Genomic DNA, 24,249 nt, shown 5'->3' with positions numbered 1-24,249 from the left:
AGTGTTCCAATTTCCTCATATCCTCAAAAATACTTGTTATTGTCTGTCTTTTTGGTTATAGCCATTCTATTGGGTGTGAGGTGATATCTCATTGTGGTTAAACACCTACTTTTAAAAGAATTGGGAAAGTTACCTATTCATTTTTTAAAGGTCTCCTTTTAAAATTTACTTCTATTTATTTTTTTGTGGTATAATACACATAAAATTTACCATCTTAACTATTTTTAAATGTACTGTTACAGTTCAGTACTTACTAAGTACATTCATATCTTCACACAACGAGTACCAACCATTCACCTCCACAACTCTTTTCATCTTTCAAAACTGAAACTCTGTAAACCAGTAAACAGTAAGTCCCTTTCTTCACTGCCTCCAGCCCCTGGCAACCACCATTCTAAATTCTGTCTTTATGAATTTAACTGTGTTAGGTACTTCATATAAGTAGAATCATACAGTATTTGTCTTCTTGTGACTGGCTTATCTGACTTAGTGCAATGCCCTCAAGAGTTCATCCATGTTGCAGCATGTGTCAGTTTCTTTCCTTTATAAGGCTGAATAATGTTTCATTGTATATATACACCAGATTTTGCTTATCCATTCTTCTATCAGTGGACACTTGGGTTGTTCCTATTTTGGGCTGTTGTGACTAATGCGGCTATAAATATGGGTACACAAATATCTCTTTGAGACTACTTTCAATTCTTTTGGGTATATACCCAGAAGTAGAATTGCTGGATCATACAGTAATTCTATTTTTAAGTTTTTTCAGGAACTGCCATACTGGCTTTCTACTCTGGTTGCACTAGTTTACATTCCCACCAGCATGTGGGAGGGTTCCAATTTTTCCCATACTGAAAGTACTTGTTATTATCTGCCTTTTTGTCACAAACATAGCCATCTTAGTAGGTGTGAAGCAGTATTTCCAGGGAGTATGACAGCAGCATTGCAGTAAAACATCCACTTTTAAATGAACCGATAGAATCATACAATAATAGGTCTGGGAAAGTTACCTCTTCATTCTCGTATCTATTTAAGAGAGAGTTCTAGCAAGTTAGGAAGGTGGTTCTAGGTCAATTCAAAGAAGAATCAATTTGTCAAAACACCAATTCACCAAATTTATCAAAATAACCAATTTGCCACTCCATTTTTTTGTACTTTACTCTATCCTTATCTAACATGCTATATACAATATAAACTGTATATGTGTATATATATATACAGTTTATATCTGTCTCTCTAACCAGAAAGCAAGTTCCATGAAGACAGGGATTTTTAGCCATTTATTTTGTTCATCACTCTATTGTGAGAGCCTAAAAGAGCAACTGGCATATAGTAAAATCTCAGTAAGTGTGCTGAATTAGAATAAAGGATAAAATAAGAGTTTCTGTAAATCAAGTGACTGCTACACTATTGCTAAATTCTGTATTGTTTAGAGTTTCTCCATATATGTAAGAAGCACTCCACAAAGTGTCATTCTTTTACCAGGAAGAAAGTGCTGGACTTAAAAGAACAGGGAGATCATTTGCTGCCATTTCAACATGTCATGTAACTTTTCTTCACTTTAGATGTTTAATCTAAAAAGTATAGTTGTTTTGGTATGTGAGATTCTTTGCCTTTGCATATAAATTTTAGAACATCTTGTCTATCTCTACAAAAAAAATACGTATTAGAATTTTTAATGGGATCTCTAAGGGTTAAATCAAGAGATAATTTGGGGGAAAGTTGTCACTTAAAAATACTGAGTTTTGTAGACCATGAACATAAGTATATCACTCCATTTATGTAGTATTTAGCAAATATTTTATGCTCTTTAGTGTTAATGAAAAGAGTTTTGTTTAATCCATTTCACTTTCCAGCTGTTTCTTGCTACTACATAGAAGTTACATAGAAATACAATTGATTTTTGTATTTTGACCTTTTATCCTGTGAACTTGCTAAATTCATTTACTGGTTTACTAGCCATTTTGTAGAATCCTTAGGATTTTCTACGTGAGCAATCATGCTGTCTGTGAATAAACACAGGTTTACTTCTTCACAATCTTTTTGCCTTATATGTTTTTCTTGCATTATAGCACTGATTAGGACCTCCAACATAATGCTGCCTAGAGGAGGTGTGGTCAGACATCTCTGCCATTTTAGAGGGAAAGCAGTCAACATTTCACCGGTAAAAATGATGTTGCTAGCCGTAAGTTTTTTTATAGATGCCCTTTATCAGGCTGAGAAAGTCTCCTTCTATTCTGAATTTGCTGAGAGCTATTATGAATGGGGGTTGAGTTTTGTCCCCTGTTTCAGTAACTATTAAGTTGATTTTATCTTTTTATCGCCTTAGTTTTGTTAATGTGGTAAAGTACATTGTTTCATTAAAGTTGAACCAACTGTGCATTTCTGAGATAAACTTCACTTGGTCATGAGGTATTAACCTTTTTATATATAGTAAAGTAAATTTGAAAATATTTTGCACCTGTGCTCATGAGGGACATTGGTCTGTAATTACTTTTCTAATAATCCTGCTTATTTTTTTTCTGGTAAAGTTATGCTGGCCTCCTAAAGCAAGTTAGGAAGAGTTCCCTTCTTCATTTTCTGAGTTTGTATAGGCCGGGTATTATTTCTTCCTTAAATGTATGATGGAATTCACCAGTGAAGCCTCGTCAGTCTGCAGCTTTCCTCATAGGGAGGGTTTTACTTATTAATTCAATTTCATTGATTCTTATTTCATGTCATTTATGTAGCTTAATTTGACATGGATTATAGGCCCAAATATAAAAGCAATTTCTTCTTGTGTTATTGTATGTGTGTTTTTCAACGAATTTGTCCATTTCATCAACTTATCAAATTTACTGACATAAAGTTGTTCATAAAAGGCCTTTAATATCCTTTTAAGTCTATAGGCCCTAAAGTAGTGACCCCACTATCCTCTCTTTTTTATATCAGTATTGCTATGGTTTATCAATTTTATTAGTCTTTCCAACTTTTGGCTCTGTTGATTTTCTCTATTTTTCCATTTTCTATTTCATTGATTTCTAATACGTATGATTTCATTTCTTCCAATTTGCTATTGGCTGAATTTATTCTTATTTTTCTAGTCCCTTATGGTGGAAGCTTAGATAATTGCTTTTAAACCTTTTTTCCTTTTCTAATACAGGCATTTAAAGCTGTAAAAATTCCTCTAGATGTTGCTTTAGCTACCCTCTGCAATTTGTTACATGTTGTGTTTTCATTATCATTCAGTTTCAAATATTTTCCAATAATTCTTACGATTTCTTCTTTGAATCATGGGTTATTTATAACCATAATGCCCAGTTTCAAAATGTTTATGTATTTTCTAGTTTTCTTATTTTTATTGATTTCTTTTTTTTAATTGAAATACAGTTGACTTACAATGTTGTGGTAGTTTCTGGTGTATAGCATGGTGATTCAGTCACACATATATATACATATTCTTTTTCATTATAAGTTATTATAAGATAATGAATATAGTTTCCTGTGCTATACTGTAGGACCTTGTTTATCTAGTTTATATATAGTAGTGTGTATCTGATAGTCCCAAACTACTAATTTATGCCTCCCCCCACCCTTTTCCCCTTTGGTAACCATTAATTTATTTTCTATGTCTGTAACTCTCTTTCTTTTTTTGTAAATAAGTTCATCTGTCTCATTATTTACATTCCACATATAAGTGATATCATGTGATATTTGTCTTTCTCTGACTTACTTCACTTAGTATGATAATCTCTAGGTCCATTCATGTTGCTGCAAATGGCATTATTTTATTCTTTTTAATGGCTGGATAGTATTCTATTATATATATATATATTTATATACACACCACACTTCTTCATCCAATCGTCTGTCAATGGATATCTAGGTTACTTTCATGTCTTGGCTATTGTAAATAGTGCTGCTATGAACATTGGGGTGCATGTGACTTTCTGAATTAGAATTTTCTTTAGATATAACTCAAGGAGTGGGGTTGCTGGATCACATAGTAACTCTAGTTTTTCTCTTTTTAATTCTGTCAGTTTTTGCTTATGTAGTTTGAAGCTCTGTGATTAACTGAATACACAGTTAGTATTATTATTCATTTCTGATGAATTAACTGACTCTTTAACTTTGTTAGTAGCCCATATCTTGAAATTACTTGATATTAATACAGCAACAACCAGTTTTCTTAAGTTCAATGTCTTCATAATTTATCCTTTTCCATCTTTCAACCTATCTGTGTCTTTATATTCAAAGTGTATCTCTTGTGAAAAGGTTATATTTGCAAATTGCCTTTTAACAGAATCTGATTTTTCCCTTTTAATTGGAGTGTCTGGTCCATTTACATTTGATGTAACCATTGGTATGTTTGGGTTTAAGTCTACCATCTCAATATTTGTGTTCTATTCATCCCTTGTTCCTTTTTCCTTTCTCCCTTCTTTTCTGTCTTCACTTAAAGTGGATCATATACCTAAATATAAAATTCAAAACTATAAAACTCATAGAAGATAACATAGGAGAAAGCCTCTTGATGACCTTGGCTTTGATGATGTCTTTTTAGATACAACACTAAAGGCACAATCCATGAAAGAAATCATTGATAAGCTGGGCCTCATTAAAATTAAAAACTTCTGTTCTGCAAAAGACACTGTCAAGAGAATAAGACAAGTCCCAGATTGGGAGAAAATATTAAAAAAAAACACATCTGATAAAGGACTGTTACTCAAAATATACAATAAACTCTTAAAATTCAACAATAAGAAAACAAATAACAAGATTAAAAAATAGGCCAAAGACCTGAACAGACACTACACCAAAGAAAATATACAGATGGCAAACAAGCATTTGAAAAGATGTTCCACATAATATGTCATCAGGGAAATGAGAATTAAAACAGTAAGATACCACTACAGACCTAATAGAACAGCCAAAATCTGGAACACTAACAATACCAAATGCTGGTGAGGATGTGGAGCAACAAGAACCCTTTCGTTCATTGCTGGTGGGAATACAAAATGGTACAGTCATTTTAGAAGACAGTTTGGCAGTTTCTTATAAAACTAACATATCATTACCACATGATCCAGCAATCACACTCCTTGACATTTACCCAAAGGAGTTAAAAACTGATGTCCACACAACAACATAGACATTTGTAGCAGCTTTATTCCTAATTGCCAAAACTTGGAAGCAATCAAGATGTCCTTCAGTAGGTGAACTGATAAACTGTCGTAGATTCAGACAATGGAATATTATTTAGCACTAAAAAATACATACATAAAACAAAACAAAGAAAGAGCTAACAAGCAATAAAAAGACACAAGACACCCTGAATGCATATTACTAAGTGAAAGAAGCCAATCTTGAAGGCTTCAGCTTTAGTATGATTCTTACTACATGACATTCTGGAAAAGGTAAAACCAAGGAAACAGTAAAATCTCAGTGACTGACAGGGGTTGAGGGAGGGAGGGATGAATAGGTAGAGCACAGAGGATTTTTAAGACAGTGAAACCCTTCTGTATGACAGGAGAATGATGGATACACGTCAGTACACATCTGTCAAAACCCAAAGAAGCTACAACACCAGGACTGAATCTAATGTAAAGCAGGAACTCTGGGTGCTAATGAAGTGTCAATGTAGATTCATCAGTTATAACAAATGTACACTCTGGTGGGAGATGTTGATAGTTAAGGAGGCTGCCAGGGGGTAGGGAGTATGCGGGAACACTTTGTACTTTCTGCTTAATTTTGCTATGAACCTAAAGTGGCTCTAAAAAAATTAAATGTTTAAAAAAATCAATAGCCATTCTCATCATTGTTCTTGTATATTTAATGTGACTTTTTTTCTGGCTGCTTTTAAGATTTTTTTCTTTGGTTTTCAGTAGCTTGACTATAACTTCCTTAGGTATGTTTTTCTCTGTATTTGTCCTGCTTTAGGTTTGCTAAGTTTCTTAAATCTATGAGTTATTTTTTAGTCAAGTTTGGAAAAATTTCGGCCAATATTTCTTCAAATATATTTCTGTTCCCTTTTCTCTCTCTCCTCTCATTCTGGGACTCTAATTACCCACATGTCACATTGTTTAACATGGTCTCACCGGTACTTCTTGGTTCAAAGGTGTGTGTGCTATGATGTTCACTAGAACACTACTTTTAATAGTGAACCACTGGAAATAACTTAATGTCTATCAGTTGTAACGTGTAAATAAATTAAGGTATAGCCATACTGTGGGACATTTTGTAACCGTTAAAAAAGAATGAAGTTGGCCCACATGTACTTATATGAAAAACATTTCTATGAGACAGGTTATTGAGTAAGTAAAGTATTTGCAAAATTATATGTAAGGTACATTTATATAATCTTCCTATATGCACCGATGTGTGTGCAAGTGTGTGTGTACATGCACACATATGTATATTCACATGCTCAGTTACTCAAGAGCACATACATATATAAGACTTGAAAGATAGACACCAAATAGTGGTTGCCATTAATAAGAGAAGAGCATGATAAGAGAAAGAGCAATACAATGGCAGGCAGTGGTCAAAGGAACTTTAGCCTTCCCCCTAATATTTTAATCTTTTTCAAGGAGAATATATTTCCGCAGAAGTGAAAACCAATTTTTGAAAAGATTGGGAGCAGAGTCCAAAAGACCTGAACTCATGTCCTGTTCTTTCCCTTAACACTAGCTACATAACTTTGCACAAGTTATTTAAATTTTCTGAAATTCTGTAAAATATGTTCTTATGAGAATTTAAATGGGATAGCCTATATAAAGTGCCTGAAAATACCAAGCACTCGGTAAACAACAATAGATTTAATAATACTGAACGTGTCTTCTTGTACTTTTTATAAAATAGAATAATTTGTTACGATGCTATCTAGCTATGTGAATCATTCTTATCCTGCCTTGAATTCACCTTTTTACCTTTGCTTCTTTGGGTTTTTCATGTAGGACCGGCTTTCTAGTTGTGTGATCATTTCTGTGGCTAACCTCAATAAATGAATGGATTAGTTAACTGTGTAAGCTGCATGCTGTATTGGATCATGTTCAACATATCTTGTTTCTGACTCCTACTAGCTTTGCAGGCACTCTAAATTCTTCCCTATCCTTTCAAGTTTGGAGCTCAAATTGTACAAAATTCAGGCAAGGGTAACTATCAGTGAATCTTACAATGCTTTACACAATGACTGTTATCACGAAATATTACTTGCAGCACTCATCATTTGCTAAAAACTTCTTAACTGCTCTAGTTTCCCTTCCCTGAAAGCTCTTGGATTTGGCAAATGACATTTTTTTAAACCTTGAACGAAAAATCACTGATTGTTGCTTAATGCTTTGTATTTGAAGCTTTGTGTTTGTATGCTTTGTATTTTGCTTCCCCGATTTTTTTAGCAATAACTCGTAACTTATCTTTATTCTCCTCTCTCTTATCTTTAGTTCCTTTCTTCCAGAATGTATATAATGACAGACAATAGACAGGGAAAAAAAGACATCTGGGGTAAGTTTTTGGAAATATTTCTTTCATTCAGATTTGGCCTTAAAGAACAAAAAGCATACATTTGATAAAAAAAAAGTAGAATTCAAAAAACATTTTAATTTTTTTCTTAATCAAAAAATGCAAAAAGTAATATTAGTATAAGCATGCAAAGCACAAAACGTTTGAAAAAATTAAACATTAAACAAAAATGCTGTAATCAAAGCAAAAGATGACCATGAACTGTGGCTAAAGACATTCAGAAGTAAGAAAAAAAAAGACTCAAAGAAGAAATAAGTAATAAAAAATCTGGTATTTGAATATACCCTTTTAAAAAACTGGTTGTTTTGTGAAAGAAGTTACTCATACCAATGATCAATTCTCATCATGCGACAAGAGAAATTTTTGGGAAAAAAATGCAGTGTTTTCAAGACAATGCTGTGGTTGTATCTGTCCTTCAGTTCTATAGTTTATTATAGATAATCTCTAATTTCTTAGATATTCATTTTTTCAACCATAACATTGTGACACAATTGAGGACTACTTATAATGCATTAGAGTTAATAAAACTAAAATTTAAAAGTCTAAAAGAATCTTTAGTAACCCCATTATGAAAGCTTAAAAAGAGTTTACTAAATTTCAGGACAAGAAATATAATGATGAAGACATTAAAAAATGAAGTCTTAAGCTAAGGGGCATTCCATCTAAATATAACATTAGTGGCCACTCATACCACCCTTTGCCACTAAAAATACCCATTTACATTTCTACTTCTGTCAAAATAAAGTAAGTGTATTTCATTTACCTATTCCTCGTGCTAACTACAACTAAAAACCCTGGACATTGTATAAAGTATTAACATAGGAAACTTCTGAAAGGTGGAGAGAATAGGGCAGACTTGCTAGAGAGCTCAGGATCCAAGGAGCGACGTGATGCTGAGCTCCCTGGGTTTTCTCTTTCCCTCACGTATCCCAGACTGGAAATGCCAACAGGTGCACACAAAGAAGACTCCGAGAAAAGCCTGCTCTCCAGCCAAAGAACCAGGAAAAGGGCTGTCTCAGCAGACCAAAAATATTTAGGTAGTAATTACTCTGCTAAAGTCAAACATCACAGGAAAACACAATGGCTCCACCACCACCCAGATCAGCAAAGACTGAGTGCAAAGCCTAGACCATTGCTGGGACATAAAAAGGTGTCCCAATCCTCTGCTGGGATGGTGTCAGAGAAGGCTAATTGAGGAGCCGGGGCTTTTCATTCCACTGGGAAGTAACAAATCACACCCTCTAGTGTGAGTGGAGCCCTTTTGGGGTGGCTAGACTGCTACTCCCATTTAGTGGTAACAAGGCATCCTTCCCCCTTTCCCTGGGAGAAAGTCAGAGGCCTAGTGGAGAGCCAGGACTTAATACCACCACGCAGTGGTAACAAGGCCACATTTATGTGGAGTCACTGGAGGCCACATGGGAGGGGTAACGAGGTGCTCCTGCCCCTCCTGGCCAGGACCTCATCAGCAGAAGCCTAGCTGGCAGCCAGGACTCCTACTTCTGACCACCAGTAACAGGATGTCCTTCCTCCCTACATGAGCGTCAATGAAGTATGTACATGTATGTGTTAAGAGGTAGGAATCCAATTTTATTTCAAAACTGTCTTTATTTTTTCATATGGCTAACATTATGTTTGCATCATTCATCACAGATTACTTCTGGATTATTTTCTTCTGTTTCATTAATCATTTTTTTCTATTTCTATGCCCCTTGTATACTGTCTTCCTATTTACAATTTTATAATAAATCTTGATATGCTGAAGGGTAAGAACATACCCATTTATTTAGATTGCTAGCAAAATGTAAGATAAAATCATGGTGTTTCTTAAAGACAGTGTTTTGTAAAGGTGAGGGTTTTGTCTCCAAATTCCTCAGATGTTTATTTTGTCAAATTAGTCATAAGGAAGTTGAAAATATGCATCTTTATATTTTCCAAAGTAGTTTTTAAGGGTGAAAATTATTTATTTACCCTTAACAGTATACACTTTTCCATTTTTGTTCTCCACTTATCTAAACAATAACTACGTAAGTCTGCCAGTGGTACCTCAAATTTAGTCTCACCTTTAATTTTACATATCAGTTTGTTTGTTTTTTAGTTGGACTGCTGAAAATCACAAACATGAAGTCAGAGAGGCATAAAATACCAATGCTTCCATTGTCTTTACTCTACTTTGAAGAGTCTATAATGTCTATCTGTGACATCTTTTTGGCTGGATTGCCTCTTCTTTCTAGCCATTAATTGGGTACAAAGTTGGTGGAATGGGACCTGGAAGAATTCTAGGTCAGATTTAAATAGGAGTGAGTGCTTGCTTTGTTTGCATACATTCATATATTTGAATATTTTTGAATGAGGAAGTTATCTATAATTATCTATTAATGGTTTGGACTTATCAACTGCTTTTTTTAGTTCTTTTTTGTTCTCCAGCTGTTTTGAGAATTGAGAGTAAACTACGGAAATTATGAATGCAGTATAAGTTTAAAAAAATGATCCCATAAAACATTGAAATCCACATAATTAAGACTTACCTCTATTTCTTTTCTTAACTTTTCATGTGTCTTTTTTTCTTCCTCAAGAAAACAAGTTTTTTCAATGATGGATTCTTTTACAGTTATAATTTTATCCTTTAGCTTTGCAATGTCTTCCTGTATGTTTATAAAATTTAAAATATACAAGTCAAATGATGAATGGTCACTATAAGTCCAAGATTTTCAGTGTTTCTATAATTTAAGAAAACTAGACATCACATTTAATTTCAATAAATAGGATTAGAATATTAATTCTATAGGTACAAGGAACAAAGAATGGTTATTCAAAAAAGCAACCCTTAGATTTGAAAATTTAGAAGTAAAAACCAAATGAAAATAACACACAAAGGAAAGTGGTAGTCATAGCAGCAACTGCCCAGCAATAATGTAAAGGACATTTTTTAGTTTTTAGCAAAATATAATAGATATTTTAAGTTTTTATCTCCCAATGTTTTCAAAGAATATTAAAAGAAAGATGCTTAAGATGCAATTACTAATTCATATTGTTTGCACAACAGCATTAAACACACCAAAGTGATTTTAATTGGTCTAGAGCCATTAGCTTGGAAACTAGGGTTTCAACACTTTTATGAGTCACCCTTTTTGCAACAAATGGATTAATTGTTCACTGTGATTTTGTTTGACTATATATTCTAATTAATCCATAGGGGATTTAGAGATGTTTCCTTTATGCATTTGCACATTTGGCACAGTTGTTACGTAACTCATACACTTAGGCAAGTTTTTAAAATTTGTGAATCCCATTATAGCCCCCATGGGTATTTTACTGTTAGTGATAAATTTGTCATTTAGTAAGTATACTTGTAAAAAACAAAAGGAGTAATAGGAAAAGTTTTAATAAGTGGTATTTCAAACCTGTAGTTGTTTCATAAGGTTTCCTTTTGGATTTTGGAGATCCTGCCTAAGTTCCTCTTTCATTATCTTTAGTTTTTTAACGAGCTCTCGTTTCTCATCGAGTTCAGTCATGAATGACCATTTGCTTTCTACCTCCCTCAAACTGTCTTTATGCGTTTTCATTTTTCCATAGTATTCATTGTATCTTATCATGTGTTCCTCAAAATCCTCTTGGGCTGCTTCTATGTCAAATTTAAGCCTCACATTTTCTGAATGTAAGGATTTGATTTGGTTTTCCAGATTTCCACACTGAAGCTTGGTATTCTGTATGGCAGCGTCTTGCTGATAAATTCGCCTTTCGGTTTCTTTAGTTTCTGCAGAGACAGATTCTATTTGTGTTTTAAGCTCATGTAGTTCATTCTGCAAGATATTTCAACGTTATTGTTATTAATTCATGATAGTCAACATGAAAGGCAAGTCATTGTTTTGATCCATAGTGCGTGTAGGAAAAAACTCACTTCACATAAAAAATATGTATTTATCAGATATAGAAAAATTGATGCGTAACAGGAGACATGTAATAAAGTACCAAAATTATTTCATAATCAGAGGGAGCCCAGGGTTATATATTTCCTATTTTTTAATGTTCATCTAATTCTAAATATTAAAATTTTATCATTTGTCTTAATATTTTATATGTAAAAGATACTTTACAATCATTTTACTAACACATTCGTAGGCATCAGAAGTACTAATGAAAGGAAAACTATATGATAAAAATGATAAAACCCTGAGTTAAAAAAACAACAGATCTAAGTTCTAGTGCCCTTACCGCTATTCACTGGTTGGAGTGATCATACATGGCAAATAATTTAATTACCCCATTCAAACCACACTTTCTTCATTTGCAAAATGATTACAAAAGTATACCTTAACTTTGCCTCTGTGGGGCATTTGGCATTTCTAACCAGCACTGCCTTTTAAAAACCTAGTCTTTACACCATTATACTCTCTGGTTCTCCTCAGGTATCTCTGAGCATTTCTTCTCAATCTCAATGGTTTCTTCAAATATAGGTTTTCTTCAGGGTTCAGTCATCATAATTTCCTTCTCTCATTCTATATAGACTCCCTGGGTAATCTTATCCATAGTTACATCTTGAGATGCACACATGCTGATGATTCACAGAATACAGTGGCTCTCGAGTCCCACACCCAGCTGCCACGGGCCATCTCAAATTCATCACGCCCCAAATCAGACTAACCCTCCCCTCTCCTACCCCATCTTGTTCTCCCTTGTATCCGTTTTCTACTGTCGGAACCACAAAACCTTGGTGACATACAACAATTAAGCATTTATTGCTTATGTGATGAGGAGCAACTGGGTTGGCTAGGTGGTTCTGTTGACTTGGCCGGATTTGCTCAAACGTCTGGAGGTTGGCTGGCTGCAAGATGGTTTGGGCTGGCTTCAACTGGGCTGAATGGGATGTCCTGGCTTTGCTTCACATGTATCTTGTTCTGCAGTGGGCCAGGCCAGGCATGTCCTTCTCATGATGATAGCAGATGCAGAAAAATGGAAGCCCAATTATGCAACAACTTTTTCAAGCTTCTGTTTGAATAACATTTGCTACATCCCAGCTGGCCACGTGATCAAACTCTCAGCGAAGAGGCAGAAAGTATGCCCACCCACTGTGGGAGGCACTGTAATAACACATGGCAAAGGGTATGGCTATACACAAGGTAAAGGTTTGGGAAGAAAACTGCAGATTACCACACCCCTCTGTTCCCAAACTTACTTACTGGTACTACTCTGGGAGCCACACTTAGTTCCTCCCTTCTCTTTATTATCTGTATTTAACCATTCATCAAATTCTAGACATCCTCCCACCAAAAACAACTGTAGGCCTTTATCTTTTTTTTTCTGTCTAGTGTGGTCATCCTCTTTAAATATATGTATAATCTTGTGAGGGAAGTACTGCACTAAAAAGACAGACCCAGTCTATCCTTTTCTTGGCAGAAATAAGAGGGGGAAGTACACTGAAGAATGAAACGTGCTAATGAACTTCAATCTTTATCTCCAACTCTTTTAAAATGCCCACTTGACATTTCTATTTGGATACTGAATAGACACGTCAACTATATATGTTCAGAAAAGAACTTTACTTATTTATTTATTTATTATTGAAGTATAGTTGATTTACAATGTTGTGTTAGTTTCTGATGTACAGCATAATGATTCAGTTATACATATATTCTTTTTCATTATAGGTTACTACAAGATACTGAATGTAGTTCCCTGTGCTATACAGTGGGACCTTGTTGTTTTATCTATTTTATATATAGTAGTTTGTATCTGCTCATCCCAGACTCCCAATTTATCCCTCCACCCTCTCTCCCCTTTGGTAACCACAAATATGTTTGCTATGTCTCTGAGTCTCTTTTTGTTTTGTAAACAAGTTCACTTGTATCATATTTTTATGTTCCACATATGATATCATATGATATTTGTCTCTCTGCCTGACTTAACTTCACTTAGTATGATAATCTCTAGGTCCATCCATGCTGCTGCAAATGGCATTATTTCATTCTTTTTTATGGCTGAATAGTATTCATGTGTGTGTGTGTGTGTGTGTGTGTGTGTGTACACCACACTTCTTTATCCAATCATCTGTTGATGGACATTTAGGTTGCTTCCATGTCCTGGCTATTGTAAATAGAGCTTCTATGAACATTGGAGTGCAAGTATCTTTTCAAATTGTAATTTTCTCCATATACACCCAAGAGTGGGGTTGCTGGATCACATAGTAACTCTAATTTTAGTTTTTTAAGGAATCTCCATGCTGTTTTTCATACTGGTTGCACCAATTTACATTCCCACCAACAGTGTAGGGGGATTCTCCAGAAAAGAATTTTTAATTTGCACACTCAACATGTTCCTTCTTCCAGTCTTCCTGATTTCAGTAAACTATACCACATTCCACCTGGACACTTAAAAACTTAGAAGTCATTCTTGACTCTTTCCTTTATCTTATCCCCCACAACCTGCTTACCAACAAATCTTGATGGCTGGGCCTCCAAAATAAAATCCCAGTTCACTTCTGACCAGTCTTCTTATTATGGCCCAGCTTCTAACTGGTCTCCCTGTTTCTGTTCTTCCCCCACTCCCCCCAGCTAGACTCTATTTCAGGCAAAAGAATCTTTTAAAAACATATATCACATCATGCTACTTCTTTGCTCAAAATCCTCCCAGTGTTTCCCATTGCACTAATAATAAAATTCTAATTCTGTAATTTGGCTTTTAAGGCCGTATATGTTCTATCCTCCTCATGTACTACTCTCCCCCTTCCAGCTCCCCTTCTGTTTATGAAATACGTCTAGTTCCTTCTCCCCTAAGGGCGTTTGTAATTGTTCTCTGTACCTTAAAATTCTCTACCCCTAGCTATTACTTGCTGCGGTCTTTGCCTTTCACAATTCAGCTGTATTATTACTCCTCAGAACAGTCTTCCTTGAGTCAAAATGTAAATTAACCACCCACTCTCCTCCCCCGTTATACTCTACACATTAGCCTATTGTACTTCCTTTGTAACACCTCAATCGATGGAATTACATTATTTCTTTATTATTTGCCTCCCTTGAGCAGAAAGTAAACTCCATGGGTGCCGTAAGCTTTCCTAACTTCTTTACCACCGTCTTCCCTGTGCTTAAAATAGCACCTGGCACAAAGCAGGTGCTTAATAAATACTTAGTAAATGACTGAATGAGTGATGCACGTGGAATGGTCAGGAAACGGACACATGCGCTGCCAACTAGACCAGGCTGCTGACCGTCCTGATCAGTATGGGGAGATGACATTTCCACCAATTTGGTCATCATGTCTCCTCTCTCCTGGACTGTTGACTTTCTCCCCTGGCTTTAGTCAATTTCTCCTCCAATCCATTTCTACCCTTTCACTAGAATTATATTTCTTCTTCTTGTTGCTGTTCTCCTCCTCCTCTTCTTCCTCCTCCTTCTTCTTCCTTTTTCTCTTCCTCATCTCCCTCCCCTTTTTTCTCGTTCCTTTTTTTGTTAATAGATTTATTGAGGTATAATTGATGTAAATAAACTGCACATATTTAAACTTTAAAATTTGACAAGTTTTGACTAACTTTTATGATCAAGAGACCATCACAATTAAGACAGTGAACATATCCATTACCCACAAAAGTTTCCTCCTGATCCTTTGTAATCTGTCCTACCCTCCTCAGCTCTTTGTTTCCAGGCAAACATTCATCTGCTTTCCATCACTAAAGATCAGTTTGCATTTTGAAAAATTGTATATAAAAAGAATCATATATATATTTTAGTATCACTCCTTTCACTCAGTGTAATTATTCTGAGATTCATCCATGTTGTTGGATGTATCAGTAGTGCTTCCTTTTTATTTCTGAGCAGTAGTTCTTGTTTGGATGTATCACACTTTGATGACCCTTTCATTTGATGGACATTTGGGTTGTTTCTGGTTTTCCAGTGGGCATACACTTTTATTTCTCTTGGGTGAACAAATATCTAGAAATTGAACAGCTAGATCATATGGTATATATAGCTGGAGCTTTTAAAGAACTGTAGACTGTTTTCACAAGTGGTTATACCATTTTACACTCCAAATAACAGGGTCTGAGAGTTTCAGTTCTTCCATATCTGCCCCAGCACTTGGTATGATCAGTCTTTTTAAATTTACCCATTCTAGTGCATTTCAATTTGCATTTCCTTAATAACACTGAGTATCTTTTCATGTGCTTGTCTTTTGCAGTATCATTTTTGATGAAATGACCATTAAAATCTTTTGCCCATTTTTAAACTGGGTTGTTTGCCTTCTTGAGTTGTAAGAGTCCTTTATACAGTACAAATAAAATCAAGTACATTATCAGATATGCTTTCAAATATTTTCTCTCCGTCTGTGACAACCTAAATGCCCATAGGGCTCCAGCAAGTATACTTCACATTCATTTTCATAACAGTGACTTTTGAACAGAAATAAGAACATTTTTTGATGAAGTCCAATTTAAAAAATTTTTATATAGTATTTAAGGTATCTTGGCCAAACTAAACATCACTAAGCTCTTCTCCTATGTTTTCTTCTAGACACTTTGTAGTTTTAATTCTTGTGTTTAGGCCTATAATACATTTTGAGTTATTTTTCATATGTGGCATGAGGTGAAAATTGTTCACTTTTTTTGCATGTGGCTGTCCACCATTTTTGATAGATTATCCTTTCCCTAATGAATTGCACCTGTCTTAGTCAACTCATGCTTCTAAATAAAAGACTGGTGGTTTAAATAATAGACTTTATTTCTCACAAGCCTGGAGGCTAAGAAGTCCAAGATCAAGGTACAACAGAGTTGGTGACTGGTGAGAGGAGAGGCCTATTCCTGAATTGCAGACAAATCCTTTCTTGCTGTGTTTTCATATGGCAGAGAGAAAGAGCAAGAAAGCTCTGGGGTCTCTTTCTCTTCTTATAATCCCATCATAGGGGCCCCACCCTTACAACTTCATCTAAATCTAATTACCTACCAAAAGCCCTGTCACCAAATACCATCACACTGGGAGGAACACAAACATTCTGTCCATAATAGCACCTCTTTGAAATCAATCAGTATGTGTGGGGCTATTCTGAAAACCATATTCTGTTCCATGGATCTATCTTTATGTGATGTCACACTGTCCTGATTACTGTACTCTATAATAAATCTTAAAATCAGGTAATATTAGGACTTCCAACATTGTTCTTCAAAGCTGTTTGGGCTATTAGAGGTTCTTTGCCTTTCCATATCACTTTTAGAATCAGCCTGTCAATTTTGCTAAAAAAAAAAAAAAGCCTGCTGGGATTTTGATTGGAATTGTTTTTAAACAATAGATAAAAGAGAAAGAACTCACTTGTTAATACTGGGTCTTCTGATTCATGAAAATGGTATATCTCCTATTTTGGTCTTTAATTTATTTCAGCAGTGTTTTGCAGTTTTCAAAACAAATTGTCTTAGTCTGCTTGGGCTGCCATAACAAAATACTATAGATTTAGCAGCTAAAATAACAGAAATTTATTTCTCACAGTTCTGGAGTCTGGAAAGGGTGTCAGCAAGGTCAGGTTCTGGTGAGAACTCTCCCTGGCTTGCAGAGGGCTGCCTTCTGTGTCCTCACATGGCAGAGAGGGAGAGAGAGCAAGCTCTCCTGTGTCTCTTCTTTTAAGGGCACTAACCCTAACATCAGGACCCCACCTTCATGACCTAATCTAAGCCCAACTACCTCCCAAAGACCTTCTCTCCAAATACCATCACATTGAGAATAGGCTTCAACACGGGATTTTGGGGGAGACACAAACATTCGGTCTATAACACAAAACTTTTGTCAAATTTACCACTAACTGTTTCATAGTTTTGATGTTACTATAAATGATACTGCTTTTTAAATGTTAATTTCTGGTTGTTTCTTTCAATATATAAAAATACAACTGCTTTTTATAATTAATCTTATCTTGCAACATTTCTAAATTCACTTATTAGTCCTAATAGCTTTTTTAAAATAATAGATTCCTTAGGATTTTCCAAAAATAATCATGCCACCTGTGAATGAAAACAGTTTTACTTCCTCCTTTCCATTTTGGATATCTTTTATTTCTTTTTCTTGCAAGGAGTGGCTTAAACCACCAATACCACAGAATGAAGAGAAGTGGTAAGACACATCCTTGCCTTATTCCTGATCTCAGGAGAGAAACAGTCTTTCACTATTAGGTATGATGTTGGCTGTAGGATTATGTAGATGCCCTTTTCAGTTGGCTGGAATTGTATTCGCTGAAAGTTTTTATCTTAAATAGACGTTGAATTATAATGAATGTTTTTCACGTATCTAGAATTCTCTTTCTAAAACATAAATTTAATCATTTGCTCTTCTGCTTAAAGCCCATCAAAACCTTCCCATCACCTCTAGAATAAAGTTCAAGTTTCTTATCATACTATAAATCTCTTACTACTTCTCAAAATACATTCTATGTTATACCACTACCACTATGAATGGATCAATGTTATTTAAAGCCTCAGTGAATTTTCTTATGTTCTTTTTGTCCAGAGTATCATCCTACTCACTCCCTAACCTTCAAACCTATCCCAGACACCCAACCATTCAAGTGAACTCCAGCCATTCTTTAAAACTCAACTGAAACAGCACTTTCTTTGTGATCATTCCTTTTTCAGTGTTAAATCTGTGTTTATGCCTCTATTGTTGACACCACTGCACTGCATGTAATTAGTTGTTTACTACTTTGTCTTTCTCTTCAATACATGGTGAGCAACTTAAGAGTGAGGACAATGTCAGCAAAATACTTAATAGAAAGTAAGCCCTCAATATAAGTGAAAAAAACATCTGTGAAACTCTTTGAAGACTGAGAAGTTTTACAGAAAATTTCTTCACAGAAATCTAAGTAAGACATTATTATTTTCGTATTATATACTATTTTCAACATATATTCTTTTCTAAAAGTGAATAATGCAATGTAAATATTTATAAGAAATCCGTATTACCATAATAGTAAAAAATTATCATCATGTCTCTGCTGATGCATTCATACCTAAAGCCAATATCAAAAGGTGGTCCTGTACTGCCCACCAGGGCCCCAGGAAGGATACCTTACATAACAGTTACAAGCATTATTTCATTTAATCATCATAAAAATCTTATAGGCAGGTCCTATTATTATCTCCATTTTACAAATGAGGAAACAGAATAACAGAGAAATTAACCCATGGAGCTGGAAGTAGCAAATCTTGTCTTTCAAACTAGGCAGTTCAGCTCCAGAGCATATTCTTTTCATTTCTATGATATATTTAATAAAAACCTTTACAAAGCAAGTAGTAGAAATGCTGTTTTCCTTTTCACTTCTTTAGCTATACTAACAGAGTACAGTTACATCTAACTATGCTACATGCAAAAACAAAGCATGACTTCCAGATTCCCTGTGGTGAAATTATGAATATATTTTGAAATATAAGGAACACTGAAATGTTCCTTATCTACTTGAAATGTTCACTGGCAACTAGTAATTATAAACCATAGCTTTAAAAACACTGGCTTGAAAACTTAACCTTCCTTCAATTCAGCATTTTAGGAAAAATTATCAAAAAGAAGTGAATTTAAAGTAATTCGACTGGACACATTGGGTTTTATATGCTTATTTATAGTCACAGTGACGTTGAACATTTGCACATTGGGTGTGTAAAATGTTCCATGAAACTGGAATACTCAGGTAGACTTCACTTCGGGATATCAGAATAATTAAGAAGCTATAAATAAGAAAAAAATAAATTTTAAATTGTCTCCTTAAAGTTATTAAACTATGTTTAATAACTTCCCTGTTACTAGTTTTTCATAGTTTTAAAGAACATAAAGACTCATTTTAAAAACTATGTGAAATAGGTTACCTGCAAATGGAACAGAACTTTTTTGTTTTTTTCTATTTCTGATGTTTGTGATCGTTGTTGCTTTGCAACTTGCTCTACAGCATCAGTTAATGAAGATGTGTCTCGTTCAGCCAGAGCTAGACAAGAGAATAAAATACATAATAAAGATCTAAATGCAAAGACTCTAAGAAACTCATGTTTCTTCACTCAAAGGCATGAAAATTGTGATGTTTTCTCATAAATAAACTAAATTTAGGGTTGATATTCTTCCTTTTCCGACTATAAACAAAACCAAAATCAAAGGCCACAATAATAGACAATTCAAAGTCACCTACTACAACATTATACCTGTTCCTTTACAGAACAGTATAAATATTTTGACTGTCCTAAATTTTTTTATCCAGACCATTTGCACATATGCTATAATTATAGTGCTACCATAACAACTATATCACAATTACAGGTGATGAATTTTCATTATAGGCTTGCATTTTCAGGTTGTTATGGCTTTCCTGAACACCATAGAAGTTTCCTCCTGGTGTAATTTAACAGCTTCTTTCTATTCTAACTTGCTGCTAATTTTAACACAATTATTCTGTCATACTACTTTTTTATTACTGCTTATCTTTTAGTTATACATTGCTAAGATTGCTTCATTACCTTCTTCAGGAATGCCTTGACTCTTCCTTTCTTTGTTGCCTGACATGCTTGTGTCTTTTCCTCTTTTTAGTTCACCTTCTTTACTCCTACAAAATAATCAATGTTGATAATCTTTCACTTTTCTTTTTTTTTTCCTGTCAAGTATTGGTGATTCTGAAAACAAATTAATAGTCAAATATCTCACAGGGATGATGGTGACATTCATCATTAGTTCCAAGAATTAAAATACAATGATTAAGTGAGAGATTTGGGGAAGAAAGTAGAAACTGTGTTTGGATCTTGGTTGTCCTGCTTTTCAGCTGTTATGACCCTGAGCAAGTTTCTTAATTTCTTTGACCACCAGTTTCCTCATCTGTAAAACCTCACAGGGCTGTTGTAATAATTAAAGCAATGTATGTAATATGCTTAGCACAGGACCTGACATATAGTAACTAGTTATTCTGGATTAGTAGCTGGTATCTCCAGACTACTATGAAGTAGATTCTGAAACTATAACCAGAATCTGTGAGAAACAGTGCCAACATGGATTAGCAACTTCCGTGGTGGATACAGGATGCACTCCTGTCCTGTGCTATTTTGGCCAGGGTAGGCCTTATGCAGTCTTAAATTCATATTTTAGTCACTTGTATATCTAGGAGTAACTGATAACATGAAGGGGTATCTTTCTCCCCTGAAAGGTGGAGAGTTCTCTCCTCTACCAACTCAACAAGTGAATGTTGAGTTGGTAGAGTTAAAGGTATTACCAACTTCAGGAAAAAGTGTATCTGCTTTTGCTTCTCCATTCCTATGCAAAAGAAATCATATAAGTTTGCATAATTAATAAAAAGAATGTAATGTTGTTAAATACTTCTGAAACTGTCATCTGTTTAACACTTGAACAGATGGATTTTTTTCCATTTAGATCACATCCTTTAAAAAAAATCTTAGTTGGTTTTAAAGAACTTGTGAATCTTTCCAAATCATACTAGAGTCATGATAAACTTTACAAGCCAAAAGAAGTGAAATATGATCATAACAGTACAGCATGTGTAAGGAAGCTTCCACAAGGAAGTCTGCAAAATCACTAAATCTCTCTCCTAAAGATTGGTTAAATACAAAGTTCTTGTATATTAGTTACAGGTGTTTTCCCAAAGCAAAAATTGAAAAGACTGCAATCTGATATATAAGCAACAAAGAAAATGTTAAATTGCTTTCTAAGCAGGAGACTCAAATCTATCCAGAAGTATCTTATTAAGCTAAAGAAATCCTGAGAGAAATACGCAGCAACGTGTCATTAAGAGAATCGATGATTCTTTCCTGTTTATTCACGTAACTTCTTCCTTGAAGTCTCACTTCAGATTTGCCTGCTTCATGATGGCTCCCCTGATACTGAGCCCACTCACCCTGTTCATGCCATTACTCTATGTCCTTTTGGCCCCAGATTAGTGTAATGAATTTGAATCTCATTTTCTCTTTAGCTCTCTTATATGGGTTTCATGGTCACAGACATCATCCGCCTACCTATCCTGATGATGGACCTGGAACGAAATACTAGTCTATTGTTCTCTTGCAATGAATAAAGTGTCCTTGCTCTAACCTAAGGCCAATCCTCTACTTTTGTACCCCTTTCTCTTCTATTCAAGGATATTACTCCTTTAAATGTCCCATCAATATAATTTCCTCCTTTACTTGGTCAAACATATTATCCTGGACAGCCTATCATATAATCATCAGCAATAATAACCACCCTTGCTTGACACTCTAATCTCCTTCAGCTATTGACCCATTTCTTTGCTCTCCTTTATAGCCATGATCCTTGCAGTCCACTTTCTCTCCTTTTACTCTTCTAAAGTTCACCAGAATTAATCATTTACAACTCCCCCTTTAAAGTGCTTATCAAAGTATCTATGATGTTCACATCGCCGCATTCAGTGGTAAGTTCAGTCCACACCTTCCTTGAACTATCCACATCACTTGGCACATTTGATCATGCCCTCCTTCTTGAAACATCATACTTCTTGGTTTCCTTTGCTGGTTCCTGTTCATCTTTCTCATTTATGTTAGAGTGCCCCAATACTCAGTCCTCGGGCACCTTCTTTTCTCTATCCTCACTCTGCAGTTAATGCCATCCAGTTTCATGGCTTTAAAATTATAGGCTAGAAACTCCCAAACTTCTCTCTCTAATCTAACATCTCTCCTGGGCTCCAGACTCATACCAATCTTCCTACCTGATATCTCCACTTGGACTTCTTACAGGCACTTTAACTTATGTTCCAAACTGAACTCTTGATGTCTCATTCCACTTCATCACTCCCCCTAAATCTACTCCTTCATGGTCTTTTCCATACCAGGAAATTACAAATTCGTTTTTCTTGTTCAGACTCAAAACCCTAGAACATTAGCAAGGAGGTCTCTAGAAGGGTGTAGAGCCCAAGGCAATTCAATCAGCCTTGCCCAAGATAATCATAAATAAGAGCTCATTATTGATGCTTCATAGGTCCTTTGGGAAATCCTTTAAGATGCTCCCCAAGTATGTGGCCCACGACTGCTGCCCTAAATGTTTTACCCAATGGACAAATCAGAATCTCGACTCTTTGCCTTCTCTTACGTGCTGTATGCAATTCTTTTGGCAAAACTTATTGGTTACACCTTTAAATTATACTGGAATTCAATCACTCCTTACCACTTTCAAATGCTACCTTAGAAGAGAAGCCTTCCATTTCTTTACTCTGCCTCACTTATCTTAATCGCATTTATCACCACTGACATACATTTGTTTCTTTTCTATTTCCTTTTACTAATATAAGCTCCATGATGGAAGAGACCTGGAACAGTGCTTGGCACATAATAGGTATCTAACTGTAGTCTGTTGCTACTCCAGTTCACCCTGTTCTCCTGACAGAATAATGTTCCTGAAACACTTTAGTGATCATATCAGATAGCAACCAATCTTTCAGCTCCATCTTAGATGGCATCTTCTTTAGGAAGTCTTTCTTGATCTTTCTGAGTAGATGTGATCTCTCTCTCTTGTTAGCAGAATTGTTTCTCTATCTCTATTATACCATGATAGATAACAGTATAGGCCCCAGGGTAAGACAGAGCTAATCTTGATTCTAGGTTGTGCCACTTACTAGTTTATTAGGTAAATTCTTTCCAACCTGAGCCTCAGATTCCTTATCTGGAAATGAGAACAATAACAGTACCTGCTTCATCAGGACTTTTGTGAGGACTAAGTGAATTAATGCATGTAAAGCATTTAGCAAATTCCTGCCACTCAAATTTCTATTCCTGTCATTGCCATTATTTTTTACTATATTTCTCCATTAGACTATAAGCTACAAGAAGGCAAATACAATGCCTTAACCATTTTTGTATTCTCTAAAGTTTGATGAAGAAATGAAAAAAATGAAGAAAATTAAGATTCATATAATAAAAAATAAAGTAACTGGTACTTCTTGATCTCTATTCTTGAAGCAGCATAAATTGAAGAACTCTTGGGTGATATTTATTTAAGCCAGCTATTCATGAAAGGATATCTGCTTTAAAACTGAGAAAGTTTTTGTTTTTTCCAGATCTCTACTGTAGAATGCACAAAAAATAAAAGTGAAAACAAACTACTGCCATCTACTGATGATTCATTACAATTGCATAAATCAATGAAAAGAGTTTAGAGACTAGAGAGTATCAATTATTCTTTCATTCAAACCATATATGTGGGTATATATTAATATGCAAAGCACTGTGGGAAATATGAGGATGAATTAAATAACCGATAAAAAAATAAAAACATTATAATACCTACAGTATGATAGCAAATATCCAAACATTACATATAAAAAATCATTTAGAAAACACACTTTCAACTAAAACAATGGCTTTACAGAAAATAATGCAATGGAATTACTATAATAAACCACCATGTTCTATATTAACTATAGCTAACATGTATTAATTACCTGTAACTAGTACTGTTCTAATTGCTTTCACATAGATCACCTGTTTTTTCCCTCAGAGCAACCCCACAAGATAGACATTATTTTTACTCATATTTTGTAGATGAGGAAACTAAGACTTGGAGAAATTAGAAAATTCACCCAAAGTCATGCATCCAAGCAGGGAGGATGAAATTTGAATCAATTAGGATCCAAATTAACATTTATTAGGTACTTAATATGTACTAAGCATTGTGATAAGCATGACTTGTGCATCATTTCACTTGAATTCAAGAGGTGAGTCCTTGTACTAGGCCATTGGGAGGAGATTTTAAAAAGGCCACGGTTCAAGCTTTTGGAAACTCATCATCTGGTACC

At 34.9% G+C, this 24,249-nt stretch overlaps 1 protein-coding gene across 8 annotated transcripts in view; it reads right to left on the bottom strand.

The window, feature by feature from the left end:
- CCDC122 (coiled-coil domain containing 122) overlaps nt 1–24,249 on the bottom strand; it is a 46,028-nt gene that overhangs the window by 16,583 nt on the left and 5,196 nt on the right. For all 8 annotated transcript variants that reach the window (XR_012080017.1, XR_012080019.1, XR_012080018.1 and 5 more), the window contains exons 2-5: nt 19,961–20,046; nt 19,322–19,437; nt 10,899–11,297; nt 10,023–10,139 (exon numbers count right to left, since the gene is read on the bottom strand). Coding sequence is in view for 3 of the 8 variants with exons in the window: in XM_072976292.1 (XP_072832393.1) it covers nt 10,023–10,139; nt 10,899–11,297; nt 19,322–19,437; nt 19,961–20,006 (678 nt within the window). In the remaining 5 variants the exon portion in view is untranslated. The remainder of the gene's footprint in view (nt 1–10,022; nt 10,140–10,898; nt 11,298–19,321; nt 19,438–19,960; nt 20,047–24,249) is intronic.

Source organism: Vicugna pacos, chromosome 14 (assembly GCF_048564905.1).
Source record: "Vicugna pacos chromosome 14, VicPac4, whole genome shotgun sequence".
Lineage (NCBI taxonomy): Eukaryota > Metazoa > Chordata > Mammalia > Artiodactyla > Camelidae > Vicugna > Vicugna pacos.
Note: the sequence above shows the minus strand (reverse complement) of the source record. Positions and strands in the feature narration are given on the sequence as shown.